Source organism: Sminthopsis crassicaudata, chromosome 6, assembly GCF_048593235.1.
Source record: "Sminthopsis crassicaudata isolate SCR6 chromosome 6, ASM4859323v1, whole genome shotgun sequence".
In the NCBI taxonomy this organism is placed as follows: domain Eukaryota; kingdom Metazoa; phylum Chordata; class Mammalia; order Dasyuromorphia; family Dasyuridae; genus Sminthopsis; species Sminthopsis crassicaudata.
Genome location: NC_133622.1, coordinates 1165902 through 1185117, shown reverse-complemented (window position 1 = coordinate 1185117; position 19216 = coordinate 1165902). Strand labels below are relative to the sequence as shown.

Genomic DNA, 19216 nt, shown 5'->3' with positions numbered 1-19216 from the left:
GTGTAAATAGATTGCAACATATTACCTATGACAACATGTGCACAATGAGTAGCATAAAGGACATTATCAAGTATCTATCTGATTGGAAAAGGAGGTTGGCAAATCATAAAGAGTGAAAGAAAGAGAGGTACATGGAAAGAATTGTTGATATTTGGCTGCAGATCACAGTATATTGTTAATTTTACTTTCTTGATTTTTCTTTGTTGTTTTTTCATATACATATGTATAACCTACATCAAATTGCTTGCCTTCTCAATGAGGGAGGGAGAGAATTTGGAACTGAAAATTTCTAAAATGAATGTTAAAATTATTTTTATTTGTAATTGGGAAAAATAAAATGAATAAAACGTTAAAAAGAATGAGAAGTAACAGACAGCCTAGAAACAGTGCTGAGATCCAAGAAGTATTGCAAACACAGAAAAGCAAAACCATTATGTGACTCCTCATCGAGGACTATATAGAAAACATGGACAAGAACTACCATGGACAGTTGGAAGGAAGATATCCTTTGGTAAGCTCACAAAGCCACTGAAATATCGGCACCCAGCTAGGCCAGTGATTTCATTGAAAGAGAAACGAGAAGAAGACATTTCCAATGCAGGTCAGCATCTTCTTTGCTTCTTATCATTCAGGGCTGCCTTGGGTATCAAGAAGTTAGAGGACTTGCCCAGGATCACCTAACAGACTCTATCGGGGGCAGCAATTTAACTTAGATTTTCTTGGCTCCAAGCCCGGCCTTTCCCTATTATGCCAGGCTGACTCACAACCATATAATCTTTCAATCAATATATAATTTATTTCTCAATAGTTTTGTGTTTTGTTTTGTACGGTGAAATTTAATATGAGCACTCTAATTCAATATAGTCTAATCTGATTTTTCTTTTGTGGTTATAGTTCATCTAAAGGCATAAGGAAGTAAAATAAACAAGTGCAATTAGCTCCTAATAGCAATGATGTAAAGACACTACTTTGTAACTCTTCATACATTTAGATAGCATTACATCCTTCCAGCTACTACCCTGAAATCACTACAATTGCTCATCCATTTTATCACCACTTCTAGATCGTTGTTATTTCAAAACCATTCTTCAGAGAACTATTTTTTGTCCAGAAAAAGACTTATTCTAATTCTCAAATGCAAGACAATGAGGGCCACCAGATGTTCCTTTTACCAAATTAGTATGTAATGATAGCCCCTCATTATTGAATGCAGCGATTTACAGTTTCCAATGTATTAGAAATAGGAGGAAATATGCCATTCATCTTTCAAAAGTTATAGAAACCAAGAGGAGAACTGCTATTGTGGATCTAATTGTTGGCACCAAGGAGGAACTGGTATCTGGGATAATGACAATGGGAACTTTGAAGAAAATGGCTTACACCATTTCCTGGTGTGATAGATAAGAAAGGAAAAACCAGACTCCGTGTGACGTGAGCCCTAGATTTTGGAAAAGCAAAATTCAAAAGATTCAGAGAAAAATAAAAGATAAATAGACTCCCATGGGCTAAAACGTCATAGATTAAGTCAGTTCTGGGAAGAAGCTCTCAAGAAGGAAATTCTGAAGACACAAAAAGAGGAGGCACCTGAACAACTGATGGGAATGCATAGGGAACCCTTCAATCAACTCATATTTTTAGAAAACGTGAATAGACATGGTGTCTTGTGTAGACAGGGTCGGGTATTAGAGTTCAAATGTAAATGTATTATAGCCCTGTCCAATTCAAAGACTTCCCAAAATCTGGCTTTTGAATCCCTTAGCAAGTCCCCAAATCTACCTAGGTCTTTAAATATGGAGGTATATGAATATAATAATGAGTAAATGCTTCTGCTAACATTAGGAAGCCAAAATGGTCATCACTCTGTCTCTCCTCCTTTTAAATTAGATTTTTTTCAACATCCCCTTCTGTAGGAAAGAGTTTACTGCAAAACCAGAGAGAACCAGGTTCAAGTCCTGCCTCTGACACAGTAGGTGTAGAGTAGTGGAAAGTCATTTGTAACCCCTTTAGGTTCCAAGTCTGTAAACTGCAAAGAAGTTACTAACCTCAGGATAAAATGGGTTTCTTTAACGGAGATTTTCTTAAATCAGAGAAATCCCAGGATTTGTGTGCTATCCTTATGATTTTATTTTCAACTTCAAGTGAATTTTTGTGGAGATCTGTTAGTAAGCCATGCAACAAAAGGAGAAAGCACTTGATGTTCTTGGCTCAGTAAACTGATTTTAGAGGAAGCCCTGAGGAGTAAACTCTTCCCCTTTATTTTTGTTTCTGCTCTGTGAAAATGAAAGCGCTCTGGGGAACATCTAGTTATCATTCACTGAAGAAACAATTCCAAAAAAGGGACATGAAATAAGATCTAAATTTTGAGCAGGCTTGTATGGCTACAGTTACTTCAGACCATTCAGTTAAATCTATATGGTACTGGGGTGATCTATCATTTATGAACTCACCTTCAAAATGTGATGGAATTTCACTCTAATCCTATAAACTTGCAATAACTATCATGCATTTATATTTTGCTTATAACCTTGCCTCTGACCAAAAACAGTAAGACTCGCCCTTCATGCGCAAGTCTTGATCCATACATGAAAACATCTTAGAATATACATTTATAAGAACTACAATCCAAGGGTGAAATGGTTCTTTGGAATGATTCATGGGAAAATAGTAGAAAATCATGGAAATGAAGGTCCTTTGCCAAAGAGAAGAATGCTAGTTCCTTTATAGGATGTGATCTCTCTAGGTCAATTTGCCCATGAAGTTTCCTCTAATTCCCACTCTTCTCCCAGTATGTAACAAGCTGGACAGGTTAGGACTCAAATTTCATGGGCAAACTCATTTATTTTAGCTGGTTTACCTATAAAATGAGGGGGTTCACTTAGAGGAGGATCACTAACAGCCTTTACAATCCTGACATCAGGGTGGTCATATTTTTTTTTACATCACATTGTTGTATTCCAACAATTTCTTGCACCTCTCCCCACTTTCATATTTTCATTTGTATTTATAATGCTTTATGCCATGACTAGCCTGTTACTCTAGAAGGATAGAGACTAAGGACTATTCAAACTTTTTATTTCCTTAGTTTTTACATGTCAAACTTTTTTTACATTTGTTTTAAACTTTGTGTCTCAGATTGTTTCCCTTACTGCCTCCTAGTCTCATTGAGAAGGCACGTGTGAAATTATGCAAAACATTTCAATAGAAGTCATTTTGTGAAAGAAAACATAAATACCCTCTCCAAAAAGAAAAAAAAATCATTTAAAAAAAGTATGCTTCTATCTGTATTGGGACATAATCAGTTCTTTCTCTGGGTATAGACAGCATTTTTCACCCTAAGTCCTTCAGAATAGTCTTAGATCATTGTAATCCTGAGACAGCAAAATCATTCACCACTGATCAGCCCACCATTGCTATTACTTGGTACACAGTACATTTCATTTTGCCTGAGCTCATGGAGGATGTTCTGGGTTTTTCTGAGATCCTCCTCCTCCTCATTTCTCATAAAACAATAGTATTCCATCAGAATCACGTCATAATTTATGAAGCCACTCCCCAATTGATGGGCATCCCCTCACTTTCTAATTCCAGCCTGAGCCTATGGAATTAACCAATGCCATCAAACAAAATGGACCTCAAAGCTCATAGGTGGTTTCCGAATGATCTTGGCTAATGCCTAAAGAACTAACTGCAAGCATGTTTGGGGGCCGAGTGGAAAAACAACAAAAAAGCTACTTGGGCTTCGATTTAGGAAGACATTTTTATTTTCAAGAAATCCTTATGATCTCCTTACAAGCCATGCTCTTGGCCTTCAGGCACAAAGGGAATCTGATGACTTCTGCTGCTGCCAGGAAATGAGCAATGTTCTAAAGATTGATCACCCAACATCACACAAAATGACAGAAGAGGCCGGGGAGTCCGACCTGTAGCCAAAGAGGAATTGCCTCCATGTCAACTCCAATCATTACCAGTTGGGGCTCTGATGAACGGCCTCTCATGTGACCAATCCAAAGGAGATTCTTCATTCCTGACTCTCTTGAAACCATTCTGACCCCACCCAGTTTTTGACCTAAGCAAGCACAGATTATTTGATTTCATGACTACAGGTGCAACTCCACTGAAGGGAATAAGAGTAATGATCATTCTCATTTCTATGACCTTTGAGGGTCTGCAAAGTGCTCTCCTAAAAACAAGTCCTCTGAGACAGGGAATACATGTCCTAATGCCTTCCTCTCTAAGACTGCCTCCCATTACTTTCTGTGGGTAACCAAAAGCCTTAATGCTTTTTTAAACTCTATGAAAGCTTTAAAACATTCCGAGACTTTGGGGATGTTGTGTATCTTGACACTGTATATCCCAGATATTTGCGAACTTTCTCTGGACTATGTTTGCTTTTCTTTATTTCCTCTATCTTCTCAGGCACATGGCCTAGGACATAAATAGGCACTTGATAAGTGCTTCTGGATGATCTAGATATTATCTTCTTTTATCTTTCAAATGAGAAAATTATAACTCAGGGAGATGAAGTGACTTGGTAAGGATTCAATCAATATCCGAAGCAAGATTTGAACCCAGGACCCCTTCCTCTATATCTTATCCTATTTCTACTGGTCTGCTATAAAAATCTGTTTATAGAAATGATTCTTTCAACAATTTTGGTAGCTTTAAATTTTCAGCTTGTGGCTCACAGGCCAGTTGGGCTCAAAATATTTTTAAAGAAATATAAATATATAAGAAATTAGGAGTAAACTCTTTTCATGTGAGAACTGCCTGGACAAAGGCCATAGTAAATGTCTATAATTAGCCTTGCTCATATCCTCAAATAAAAATAAACTCTAGCTTTTTGCTAAGTAGATGAAAATTTTAAAATTTTAACAGAGTTTTCAATCCACATTTTGGATACAGGGCAAAGTCCCCCAAACTGACTCCAGGTCATAGAGGGATTGCGGTTTTTAAATATTGTATTTGAACAGATTTTCAGATTTCAGTTTTCTTTGAAATTGAAGAGTTAAGGAAAATTTGGCTACACCTGAGTTTTGTCTCATCCAGATGCACCTTTCTCCACTCTGTGGGAACAGATGTTCCTTTTTGTTGTGGAAGTTCCCAGGGAAATGGGACTCGATTTCTAGAAATCTGCCTAAGGGATTAATTGTCCAGAGGACTCTATTCCGCCAAGTGACGTACACCTGTATTCCAATCAAATCTGTGTGAAGCGTCAGTGGGGAGGTGGCTGAGTGAGCAGGCCGTGGAGGGGGGCACGTGAGAGCGATGACCATGGGGAGCTCACCCGGTCCCCAGGGAGGGCCCTTGCCCGTTACCTGCTGTGCCTGCTGCAGCTGCTCCATCCGCTCGTGCAGGATCTGGCTGTCAAACTCCCGGCTCTGCCTCAGGATCTGCCTCCGCACCTTGTCCACGGCCGCCCGCAGGTCCTCCCGCTGGGCCTCGCTCAGAGCCTCGCTGGCCCGCCCGCCGGGCTCCTGCTGCAGAGCACTGTACAGCGTGGCTTCCAGCTCCTGGATTTTCTGAGCAACCCAAATCACACAGACAGTTGCACATAGGAAACAAAGGACCCAGCCACCCAGCAGGCCCTGGGGTGAGCAAAGCACTGGGAGTCTGGGAGACTTTGCAAAGGTGTATGGGTGGTCAAGCAGGGAGCAAGCAGCTGCGGGTGGGGATGGGGGCAGGGGATGCAAAGGAGACTCTCCTACATGAATGCGCTTGGGCCAGGAGCTGCCCTGAACCCATGGGGCTCGGGCTTTAAGCAACAGATGAGTGCTGGGGGAAGCGGAGCCTGTTCCCTTTGCTCAAAGGCCAAGGGACTGAGCCTAGGAAGAAGAGCCTGGAGACTCCCTGGAGTCTCCCAGGGACAACACAGGCTCTTAAAGCAAGGCTGCTGGCCAACTTTTAAACACTCAAGAAATAGATCAGGAAAGACTGGCATCCTGTGGCAAATTAAAGAATAAAAAAGCACAATCCCATTCCTCTATTTCCTCTGTTCCACCATCCGCTCTTGAGACAGAAAAACTGTCAGATTTTAAGTGAACTTTTCACCAAGAAGTTTCTTTTTAAAGTCTTAGAGAAAAAAAAAAAAAAAAGATTCTTGGAATGAATAGCCTTCAAATTAGGTCTTTCTTAGCAACATGGTACGGACAAAGTCCTTAGCAACCAATAGACTAGAAATCACCTCTAGGAAACTGCCATCCATATCTAGAAACACACATACGTGTGTCATTTACACATACACATAGGTGAGATTTAAACCAACATGCTTGGACAACTACCCACAGAGGATCACGTTTAGATCATTATGAAAGGAAAGTTACTAAGTTTTCTTCCTTTTGCTGGGACATTTCCTAGGATTTAAAGCTGAAAATAAGATCATCTTTGTTCAGCACCCTCATTTGACAACTGACTAAGTAAGATTAAGAGAAGTGATTTTTCCAAGGTCACACAGCTAAGAAATCTGAAACCAGGATTTGAGTGCAGATCACTGACTGAAATTCCATGTTTTTTGGAGTACCCTGCTCTCATACCCTGCTGCTTCCTCAGTTTTTCTCCTATGGCTAAGATAAATCATTTAGGAAGGTTACTATTTTATATGGCTCTAGCCAGGGTCCTTTTTTATTTATTCTCCAGCCCACCCATTGACCTACAGAATTCAATCACTCAGTGCAACAGCTTGAGTTTCCCTGTGCTGAAAAGGGTCTCAGGCTATATTTTTAAACACTCCATTCTAAGATCAAATTGTACATGCCTATTTAATATGAAATCACGACCACCCTCAGAACCTGTTGTTTCAGAAACTCTGGGCAGCTAAACAAAATAACTCTCCCACAGAGCTGGAATTGGCTTTAATACCGTGATTTCCTGGGCCACATTTTATAAACCACATAAGAAATACAGGAGCTAGTCAGCATTTTACTGATCAAAGGTAGCTGAGACAAAGCTCTCTCTGCCTATGCAACCTGCCATCTTCTTTTATATTCTTGGAGAACTGACTCTTGCACTAAATAACTTGCCCAGTCATACAGCCCACATGTGTCAGAGTTGGAATTGTTTAATTTTGAGGTCACTTCTCTGACCCCTCCTCCAAGCTCCCTCTATAGAGGTTTGAGGAATGGTATAAAAGGGTCTAAGAGAATAAAGGAGCTTTTACATGCTAAGGATTCAGATTAATAACAGTACTTTAACTGCTCCCTTGTAGTCTTATAAAGTTTGAGATTTGGAGAAGTACAATCTAGCATTCCTGTTTAGCTCTGGAAAGCTCACTCCATCCTCCAAGACATACTTTAATACTACCTTTTCTCTACCTCCTGTTTCATAACCTTAAAAGCTGGACAATTCTATGAAAGTAAAGAGTAAGCTGGGAATGGAGAAAGCTATCACAGAAATTATGCAACTTTTGCCAAGCACAACCCTAAATCTAGTCATTTTTCACAATCTTGATTGAGATTATTCTTAAAGATTGGTGTTTTGTTAAAATAATTAATAGTTTTGCTTCTTCACTAGTATCAAAATGAGTAATAAAAAGTTTTCATTCATTTAAAAATAATTTTATGAAAATAAAATAAATGTACTCTAAATTTATTAAAATTTAAAAAAAATTTAAAAATAAATCGGTAAAGAATTTCAAATATGCAAATATATTTTTCTGCTTTGTTCAACTGAATTTTCTTCTTTTCAAATATCATCATTTCTGCCAGAATATTGCCAATTCATATGTGAATTTTTTAAAAGGAAAACTTACTTGAATACATCAGAAACTCATATTTGGAACAATTTTTTAAAAAATTCTCTATAGGAAATACATTGATACTTCTCCATATAGATTGTTACATGGAACATATTATCTTTAAAATCAAATCCTAAGCTAAGAGACAAAAATAATATTGTGTACCAGGTAAAGAAGAACTACTGAGGATACTTTTGTTTTTAACATTACCATATAAGCTTGATCCAAGGCTTGTTTCCTATAATCCAGTTCTTCTTCGAGGTAACCCTTCTGCTTACTGAAGAGGTCCTGAGAAATATAAGAATGCAGAGAAATGAAAACAGATAATATTTCTTAAAAGCACAATATTTTGTAGAAGTGGCTCTCATGTTAAAGTCAAGATGTTTCCTGGAGGTGAAAATCAACTAATAAATATTTATTAAGCATGTGCTATGTACATTGTGATCAGCATAAGTTCATTAAAGAAGTGTAATAGCATCCATTGCCTCTAAGAAGCTTATGATCTAATGAGGGAGGTTAATATTAAAAACCCATCTAGCAAATTATTCCTCCAGTGTGTCATCTAGATGCAGAGATGGAGCATGTCGCATCTCCAGAAAGCAGATCAAAAGCTCTGGAAGTTTCAACCAAACTAGAAAAGCTTTGAAAACAGACCTTCCAAGGAAGTAGGTCTTCACCATGTAAAGAGCAGTGGAGCTAAGTTTGAAAGGTCTCATTAGCAGGAGTTGAATAGTTGAGCCCCAGAAAGGGGAAAGATCATTTGAGAAGGGAAAGGAAATAGAAGATACCACTGAAGGATGAAATTTACACATTTTTTAAACTTGTGACACAACCTTCATAATGAGGATAAAGAAAATAACTATTAACTTATATTGCAATAATACTTCAAAGTTTATAAAGTATGGTCCTCCTACTATCTGAGTGAGGTAACTGATGCAAGTATTATTATCTGATTTTTACATATTTGGGAACTATCTAATCAATAATAATTTGTTAAGTATCTACCATATACAAGAGACTATGCTAGGGGCCAGATATATAGTATAGCAGAACAATCCTGGCCCTCAAAAAGTTTACATTCTTATGGGCTATGGCAATATAATCTATTGTTAAATAATCAGATCCAAAGCGTATACAAAGAGATTTGAAAAGCAATAAAGTACTAATAACTTTAGGAGAGAGGCAGAGAGATAGAAACTCTGTAAGGTGAGGTGCATTTGCAAAAAAAAAAAAAATCTAAACTAAACTAAGGATTTTATGGGGTTGAGGTGATGGGGTGGAGGGCAAAAGGGAGATGAAAGAAAGGTCAGAGCCTGCCTGGAAATTACGATGAAAGACTACAAAGAGAGAACATTCTTGTTGATCGGTCTCAGTGGAAACATTAAGTGTCTCATTGAACTTGATGAAATCCCTTACGCTCTCCAAACCTGTTTCCTCGTATTACTAGATTACTTCTCAGGTCCATTCCAGCTCTAAATCTGTGCTGCTACAAAAGATCAAAGTGCTTCTTCCAATGTGTGGAGGTAGGGATAATTTTCTATAAGCTTAAGCCTATTTTGAGCCCTAATCATAGGCTTTCTTCATGTATTCTTAACACAAAAGATGAGGATCATTCCCTGAAATTTCCATGTAAATAAGGAATCAGATTTCAAAATTAATGTTAATCAAAAATAATCTTTCCTTATAAAGACTCACTTTAGGGAATGGAGAATTAAAGGATAAAATTAAAATCAAAGATTCTTTGCATATATTGAATTACCGGTGCATTAACAAAAAGCATCACTGAATCATAGAACTAGAAATATCCTTAGAGATCATTTAATGCCCTTACTTTATAGACCAGGAAAATAAAACCTAGTTAAGGAAAACAATCTGTCCAACATCACATAAGCTAAAAATTCAGATAGGATCTTAAAGAAGATCTCCTTAGTTGTCAGTACACATTTGAATAAAACTTTCTTCACAGTAAAAAAAAAAAAAAAAAAAAAAAAAAAAAAAAAAAAGTATACTTTAACGTCTGCTGGACAGCTCCTTATTTGGAAGTGCACTGAATTCAGAAAGCCTGTGATTGTCCTTAGCTTTCCCTTTGCTAAGTTTTTGATGATGGGTAAATGACCATTTCTTTCTGAGGCTGTTTTTCCTTCTATAAAATTGGGATGATAATTTGGTCACTACCTGCTTCACAGCATTGCTTTTTTAAAAGACTATAAAGTGCTAGAGATAATTGAACTAATATTGTTGTTATTCATGGTGTCCAGAATTGTTCAAGAACATTAATTAATAATTGTAGATTTTAGTATAAGCACAAATCAGGACCATTACTAATGAAATAACCAAGCTTCAGAATATAGTAAAAGACCTACTTAGGAATGAATTATCTCTTTCAAAAATTACCCCCAGAAGTTTAGGTCCTTTACCTTTTCATTCTCCAGATCGATCATCTTCTGTGTTAGTGCTGCCTCGGTTCCCTCAATTTGCTTCAACCACTGGAAAGCACCAGGAAAGAAATAAAAGGGACATAGCAAGATGAAAAGAGCAAACAACGTCAAGAATTTTAACCAAATTTACATAGCAATAATTTATCTGAAGAAGATCCAACAGAAGAAAAACTTTCACAGACATTAAGTGAGTATGAAGGAATCCAATCATATCATAACTTATACACAGGAACCTAATTTTAAACTCCACAAATGTTTAAACCTACAAATTATGATATTACAGTCAATAAATATTAGCTCATTGATCAGATTATTCTTTCTCACATAGGCATTTAGAGTCTTAGGACACTAGAATGGGAAGGAATCTTAACATATGGAACATAAAATGCTAACTGACAGAACGTTAGAGCTAGAAAGCTACTTAAAATCATCTTAGATATCAGCACTTTCATTTTTTAATGGGGCCAAGTAATGTCATATAACATATTCAAGGTCACATAAGTTAGTAGCAGAATGCTTTCCAGTACCACAAATTGCTGTATGTGCATAAAGAAATAGCAACATGTTCTTGCTCGGTTGCAAACTTAATATGAGGCAGCACTGTAATGTGCTAGCAAAATAAGCTAAGGTGGATATATTAGGAAATGTTAGAAAACCATTTAAAAAGTTAAAATTAATGGGACTCAGCAACAGATTGGCTATGGGGACTTAGTGTGAGGAATAAAGGATGGTGACACTCTCAATGGTATTAGAGCATTTATGAAGAGGGAAAGTGAGCAGGGACAAATTTTGAACATGTTGGGCTTGAGATGCAGATGAGAAATCTACTTCTAATTGTCCAACAAGCCATTTAAAATAAGAAAGTGGAGGTCAGCAGTCAGGTTAAGGATAGATAAGTCAATGTGAAAATCATCAGCACAGATATAAAAATATAATTCACAAAGAACTGATGAGTTCAACAAATGAAATAGTTTCCAAGACCTTTTTCATGGAGTCTGAAAAGTCAAAATTATTTTATCATCATCATCATGTTTTAATATTTAATATGATAAATATTGAAATACATATATAAAACCCATAGAAATAAAGGCTCTTTGGGGGTTCAATAATTTAAAATATATAATGGAGTTTTGAAACCACGAGCTCTGGAATAGTACACAGGGAGAAAAGGAGAGGACACAGAACTGAGCCTTGAGAAACATCCATTGAGCATGGTGAATAGTAGAGTACTGTCTACTCTGGATATGGTTTAGATTATATTTATGATCTTTTTTTAAAAAATCATGCTAGGTGCCACCTTTTGTCTATAAATAGTATTTTGTTTCCAATTATATGTAAAAATAGGTTTCAACATTCATTTTATAAGATTTTGGATTTCAAATTTTTCTTTTTCCCTCCATCCCGAGACAGCAAGCAATCTAATACATTACACATGTCCAATCATGTTAAACGTGACTCTACATTAGTCATGTGGTGAAAGAAGAATCAGAACAAAAAGGGAAAGCCAGGAAAAAGGAAAAACAGCAACAAGAAAATGAAAATAGTGTGCTTCAATCTGTATTCAGTCTCCATAGGCCTTTTTCCAGAAGTAGATGGCCTTTTCCAGTACAAGTCACTTAGACTCAACTTGGATTATTTCATGACTGAGAAAAGTGACATCAATCAGAGTGGATCATGGCACAGTGTTGCTCTTAATGTGCACAAAGTTCTAGTTCTGCTTACTTCTGGGTGCCACATTTTTAGAGAAGACATCTTCAAACTGGAGCATGGGCAAAACATGGAGATTGAATGCCATGTCAAATGTAAAATAATTGAATAAACTGTGGCTATTTTATCTGAAAGATATAAGATTTACAGGAGACATGACAGCTCTTTCCAAATGTTTAAATAGCTGCATGTATAAATTTGTTCTTTTCAACTTCATAATGTAGAATTAGGAACAATGGGTATATCCATGTTGCAGACATAGGTAAATTTGGGGACAATGTAAGGATAACCACTTATAGGAAAATTGTAGAGGGGCTTTCTGTTCAAGAATAGTGGGAGATACTGGTGAATGTTTAAAAACCTCTCTCAAAGTGAATTGCACACTTGCAAGCTGAATGTATGTGATAAACACTTACTCCATCACTTTCTTAAGTCTAGAAATCAACAAAAGAGTAAATCAAGCTCTGATTTGTAGAGCTTTCCGATTTCCGAGGTTAAATTTAACAACTGGTTCTTTGAAACTGTATCGAGGACACTGCCAGATAGTGGTGTACTCAAGAACTTCTGAAGTCTCTTATAGCCGCCATTACACATTTTAAGATGCCCAAAAGTAGGATAGGTTGCCTCAGATCATAATGAATTCCATCACTAGATATCTTCAAATGAAAGATGGATGATAACTTGTCAGGAATTGTTACAGAGGAAATTTTTGTTCAGGTTTAAGTTGTCCTAGATGCTTTCTGATGGCATTCTAAGCTCTGGCTGGCATTCAACAATACAAAAAAGTGACATGTAAAGGTGACTGATTTATATTTAAATGTAATTTGGCTCCCAGAAAAGTGTGAATTAATTTGTCATGCCGATAATTTCATATTTTTAAAAGTGGAGAAACTAGTGAATAAATTAACAGATAAGTGAATGAAAAAACATATGTTCAATATTTACTGTGTTCTGAGCATCATGCTAACTGCTGATAATATAGATAAAAGCAGAAAAAATAGTTATTTATCTCAAGATGTTTGCATTGCATGGAGAGAAGCCATGGGAGGAATTGAATATACAAAGAGGGGCTGGAAAACTGGAGGGGGAGGAAAAGAACATGCATGGGGCAACAAGGTTTAGAAATGAACAGGAATTGAAATGGGTGTCAGCTTGTAGGTAAGATATGGCAAAAATGCACAAAGACAAGTTTAAGTATAAGAGTTTAAGTTTCAGTGAGAAGTGGACGAGGAAGTTGGCTGAAATGGCCTGGGTTTATAAATGGCGAGGAGTGAGGGTGATAGTTATTCTGGGTATGACTCTGACCAATAAGGAGGAATAGGAATCGGAGGTAAAAATGATGGGAACCTTTAAAGAAAGTCATCTTAGAATTTGTCATCTTGGATTTCAAAGAGCTAAGGAAGGATGGAAAGGATGCAAACAAATAAGACTGTATGATCAAAATGAACAAATTTGAGAGGGATGGATTGTTATCACAAATGAAAATCTAATAATATAGACAAATTATTCTAAGAAGAAGAAATCGGGTAGATGGCTGAAGCAAGTTAGCATGGTTGGACAAAGACCAACTCAGACATGTTAGAGATGGAAGAAAGGCAAATAAAATTAAAGAAAAAAATTAGTGGGATCCTATCAGAATAATGTCTCCAGTCCCAAATGAGCTAAAATTGGTGTTTAATGCTAAAATGGCAGCAAAAAGATGAAATGATGATTAAGTCTAGTGAAAAGGGTGAATGGTTTCATGATAACAGATGATAGAGAGAAGGCAAAAATATGTACCTTCTTTTTTTCTGTTTCTTCAGCCAAGATATTATGAAGTGTCTAATAAGAGGCACTGTGCTAGTTGCTGAAAGTTTAAAGGTAGAAATGGCAAACAATCCCTGTACTGAAGGAGCTTATATCCTAATGGGAGTTACAACGTGCAAATAGACAAATAAACATAATTTCAGAAAGAACACATACATAGCAGTGGGGATCAGGTAAGGCTTTGCATAAGATAGAGTGTATGGTCCTTGAATGGGTTTGAAGAAAATACAAAGATGATGGTGGTGGTGGTGGTGGTGGTGACTTATAATGCTTAAAGTTTTGCAAGGCACTTTATAAATATCCCATTTTATCTTCATAATATTTGGAGGAAGATGCCATTATCTTCAGTTTGTAGATAAGGAAACTGAGGCAGACAGAGGTGAAATGACTGCCCCAATATCATAAACATGTTACGTATCTGAGTCTGCATTTGAATTCGTTTTCGTGATTGTTGGATACTCTCTCCACTGCAGCTCGGAGCTTCTATCAATGGGCAAAGGTGAGAAAGGAAGGCAAGCATTCCAGGTTGGGCAATATCATGCTGAGCTAAAGGAACCGCAAGTAGGTCAGTGTAGCTGGCACAAAGAGGCCTGAGTACCAGGTTTTTTATGACAGAGATGTAGAAAGGAGGTGAGCTCAAGTAAGGAAGGACTTTAAATGTCAAGCTGACATTTTATTATATCTGAAAAGCAGGAAATTCTTAGCTATCAGAGTGTCAGTATGGTTGGTAGCAGTAGAAAGAGCTCATGCTCTATGAACGTTGCCTTCAAGAATTCAGTGACAATTCCATGCCGTGATGAGGCTTTAAAGGAAACTTTGGGTCAAGAACTATTAAATGCATGATGAGAAAAAGATCCTATTCTGAGATACAATATGTTTAGTGCCAGTGACTGGCTACTTTCCCATTTGGTCTCTTTATATTTGATAGAGAGCTTAAAAATAATCCTACTTAAGTCACTTTTTACTCACAATAGGAGCTGAGTAGGCTTAAGTTGCATTTTGTGTTTGGAGCCAATAGAAGAAAGTAAAAAAAAAAAATTGTCAATCTACCATTCTAATTTGATGAAATCTAATATGGCTCTTCTATTTGTAATTACTCTCTGGACATTCCAAAACATCTATTATCCAGCAAAAAATGATCTTATTCACTTAAATTGGAAATACCTAAATGTCCTTTGTTTGGCTAGGAGATGACTAAAATCAATACAGTCAGGGAGTGAGTATGACAGTAATATTAGATATTTTAAATAGCATTTTAAGGTTTGCAAAGCAATTTCTATAAATTACATTCTCATTATAACAGGGAAAAGACAATGTTTCCATTTTATAAGCAGTAAAGTGATTTGTCCAATGACATTCAGTTGGTAAATGGAAGGTTAATGCTGAAATCAGGAGGACTGCACACAGATTGATGTTATAAGCAAAGATCTGGATTCGAAGTCAGGAAACCCATATTTGATCATAAAGGTCTTTGTAAAATGAAAAATGCTCTGTAAATGCTGGCTATCATCATTGTCACTGATCCTGAAGTCTACCCACTTCTTCTCCACTTGCCCTTGCTAAGTTAAATCACCTTTCTGTAGGGTTAAAATAAGGACAACCTATGGAATATTATTACTCTGTAAGAAATGACCAACAGGAGGAATACAGAGAGGCCTGGAGAGACTTACATCAACTGATGCTGATTGAAATGAGCAGGATCAGGAGATCATTATACACTTCAACAACAATACCATATGATAATGTATTCTGATGGAAGTGGGTATCTTCAACATAGAGAAGATCCAATTCAGTTCCAGTTGATCAATGATGGACAGAAACAGCTACACCCAGAGAAGGAATACTGGGAAAGGAGTGTAAAATGTTTGCACTATTGTCTTTCTACCCAGGTTACTTATACCTTCGGAATCCAATTCTTACTGTGCCACAAGAAATTTGGTTTTACACATATATATTGTATCTAGGATATACTGTAACACATTTATTATATATAGGATTGCCTGTCATCTAGGGGAGGGAGGGGAAAATTTGGAAAAGTGAATACAAGGGATAATGTTGTAAAAAAAAAAAAATTACCCATGCATATGTACTGTCAAAAAAAATTATAATTATAAAATTAATAAATAAAAATTTAAAAAAATAAGGACAACCACATTTTCACTGCCTGTTTTAGAGGGCTTATGTGAGGAAAATTATTTTTAAGCCTTAAAGCCATATAATCATAAATTGTTATTATTATTACTATATTTTGGCTGCTTCATTTGTAGTTACAGAGAGCAGCAGAACCAGGCCTCCCAATAGGTACAAAGTGACTACTTTGTGGCCCCAATATGTTAATGTTAGGTTCTTCCTAAGTGCTAATGAGATAATGAGATATTAGGTTCTTACTAAGTGCTAAGTCGGTACTTAACAATTCTCTAGTTCCGGCCATTACTGGGAGTTTTACTTGTGAACTCCTGGGGAGGAGCTTGCATGCTTAGGAGGAGCAAGTTCATTGGTTGAAGTAATTTTTCCCAGAAGCCCTTGCATTATCCCATGCCCATTCTCTGGGAGGATAAAAGAGGGCAGCACTCCAGAGATAGAGGAGAGTCTCTTGTCTGGGCCAGACTTGACGCGGCTCTCTGGAGGAAGAAGTCTCTTCTCTAGACCAGAGAATAATTGGCAGTTTCTGGAGAAAACAGCACATTACAAATTGGCATCCACAACATGGGGCAAGGACTTTTGCTTATCCTGACAAGGACTGATTCTGAGCCCTTCAGAGGAGCTAGACTGGACCATTGCAATTTGGCGCCTGAACAGGGACAGACATGATCCTGATTCCAGTGGAAAAACCTCTGATTCAGATTCCAGTGGAAAAGACTTTCTGACACAGAAATAACTGTGAGTAACAAGGAAACTTTGTTAAAGATTAAGTGAGCGTTCTAATAGACAAATAAGGAACTTAACTTGTTAAGAGCTAAACCAGCAATCTCTTATTGTGAAATGGGGCAAACGCCTTCTGTTCAAGGAAAATGTTCAAGGTTATGAAAAGCCAAGGATTGATTATAATTTTGGAGGAGATTACTGAACTTTTAAAAACTGTGAAGGTCATATGTCCTTGTTTTTCTCTGGAAGAAGAATTGGATCTAGATGAATGGGAATTAGTAGGAAAGCAATTAGGTGAACACTACAATTCCAAACCAAACTCAATTTCCAAAGATACACTTCATACCTACAATTTAATCCAAATAGCTTTAAAAATTGTTATTCTAAAGGAAGAGAAGAAGGAGCAAAATGGGGAGGTGTCAACTAAACTAGGTGAAAAGGGTGAATCAGATAACAATGAAATTAAGTACAATTCTGACCAACAGGAGCATTTCCCCTCTCCTCCCTCAATTAACCCTTCAGGGGTGGAGCAAGAAGGAGGAGAGGAAGAGGCAGAAGCACAAACAGAATTGCCTGTGAAGCAATCTAAGCCTATGACAAGATTAGAAAAAGCATTGGTTAAAGCTAAGAGAGAAGGACAGGATATAAGTGATTTTATACAGGCATATCCTGTGATTGAAGAGATTGACTCTGTAGGTCAAAAAAGGAGAAAATATGCACTTTTAGATTTGAATAAAATTAAGGATTTGAAAAAAGGTTGTACCCTTTATGGGGCTACATCAGTTTATGTTAAAATGTTACTAGATGGTTTGTCTTATGAAGTCCTAACCCCAAATGATTGGAAATCCATAGCAAGGACATGCCTACAACCTGGAGAAAATTTGCTATGGCTTAACGGAGTTTCATGAATTATGTAAAATCCAAGTCAGATGCAATTTGGAAATAGGAGTTAACATAAAATTCACTTTTGAGCACTTAGCTGGTGAAGGTCAGTATGGGGAGAATTCAGAACAGATTAATTATACCATGACAATATATGAGCAAATTGCTAAAGCTGCAATAAAAGCTTGGGGTATCCTCCCTGGACAGAAAGCTCGGGGAGAGGCTTTCACTAAAATAGAGCAAGGTCCCAATGAACCTTTTGCAGATTTTGTGGGATGTTTGCAAGCTGCTGTCAAAAGAACTATTGGAGAAAATGCAGCTACAGAAATAATGACCAGACATCTGGCTAAGGAAAATGCCAATGAGATTTGCAAAAGAATTATACGGGGATTGGACAAAGATGCTCCTTTTGAGGAGATCATAAAACGATGTGCCACAGTGGGAACAAATGCTTTTTACATCCGGACTATTATGAACATGGAAAGACAGGGTCCCTCCTGACAAGGGACTTCTAGAGAAACTCGGCGATGTTTTCAATGTGGAAAAATTGGACATCTAAGAGCTCAGTGTAGAAATGGAGATACAGTGAGAAGACAGGGTGAAAGAAGATCTAAAACGTCATGTCCAAAATGCAACAGAGGACTCCATTGGGCATCAGAGTGTAGAATAATTCAGGGAATCGGGATGAGGGGCCCAGGTCAGGGCCCCAGGCAAAAAAGACTTGGGGCATGGTGGCAGCTGATGTTACACCCAAAGAGCCTTTAGAAGGTCAGGACTCTGATTTGATCAACCAGCAGAAAAGCAATCACATGGCAGAAATGGATTACCTGATAAGTCAGCCAAAAGGGAATCAGATTGCAAAAATGGATTATACTTGAGGAGAATACAGGCCTTTTAAACCAACAGGGCTATGTCCAGTGCAAACAACTCCAATGTAATTGTCAGATGATGAGAAGAGATTTAGAAAGTGGTAAATAGAAGGTAATTAGATAGGTTAACTGCCTGGGAGAGAGGGTTTGTTTGTATTTTAACAGACAGAAGAAAACAGATGGAAAAGGAATCAGATGGGTGCCAACGAATCGTATTCACCTTGTCCATCGGAGAGAGACAGAAAAAGAGAAAGACCTCAAAACAAAGGAGAAAATTTAAGAAACATCTGGCACTGAAAGAGCATGGCTAATAAGAAGACTGTTAAAGAACTTTAAAACCAGCAGGAATCATTGGATTTCCTAACACAAGATGAGACTAATGGACAATGGACTTATGCACATTTATAAATTTTCAATTTATGATTATTTGATCATGTTATTTGTTACATACTTCTATCATGTGTTATGTTACTATGTTACTATGTGTTTATGTAATCTAAGTAATTATGTGTAATGCCTCCCATATTGATGGATTTATGTTTCAAGGTCATGACCACCCTATGTTCTAAATCAAAAGAAAGGGGGAGATATTAGGTTCTTACTAAGTGCTAAGTGGGTACTTAACAATTCTCTAGTTCCAGCCTTTACTTCGAGTTTTATTTGTGAACTCCTGGGGAGGAGCATGCATGCTTAGGAGGAGCAAGTTCATTGGTTGAAGTAATTTTTCCCAGAAGCCCTTGCATTATCCCACGCCCATTCTCTGGGAGGATAAAAGAGGGCGGCACTCCAGAGATAGAGGAGAGTTTCTTGTCTGGGCCAGACTTGAGGCGGCTCTCTGGAGGAAGAAGTCTCTCCTCTAGACCAGAGAGTGATCAGCAGTTTCTGGAGACAACAGCACATTACATGTTAAAGCCAATGTT

At 37.3% G+C, this 19216-nt stretch overlaps 1 protein-coding gene across 3 annotated transcripts in view; it reads right to left on the bottom strand.

Moving 5' to 3' along the window:
* Positions 1 to 19216, bottom strand: part of JAKMIP1 (janus kinase and microtubule interacting protein 1) — a 224442-nt gene that overhangs the window by 28620 nt on the left and 176606 nt on the right. For all 3 annotated transcript variants that reach the window (XM_074275077.1, XM_074275075.1, XM_074275076.1), the window contains 3 exons: positions 10147 to 10215; positions 7940 to 8017; positions 5316 to 5519 (listed from right to left, as the gene is read on the bottom strand). In XM_074275077.1, coding sequence (XP_074131178.1) covers positions 5316 to 5519; positions 7940 to 8017; positions 10147 to 10215 — 351 coding nt within the window. The remainder of the gene's footprint in view (positions 1 to 5315; positions 5520 to 7939; positions 8018 to 10146; positions 10216 to 19216) is intronic.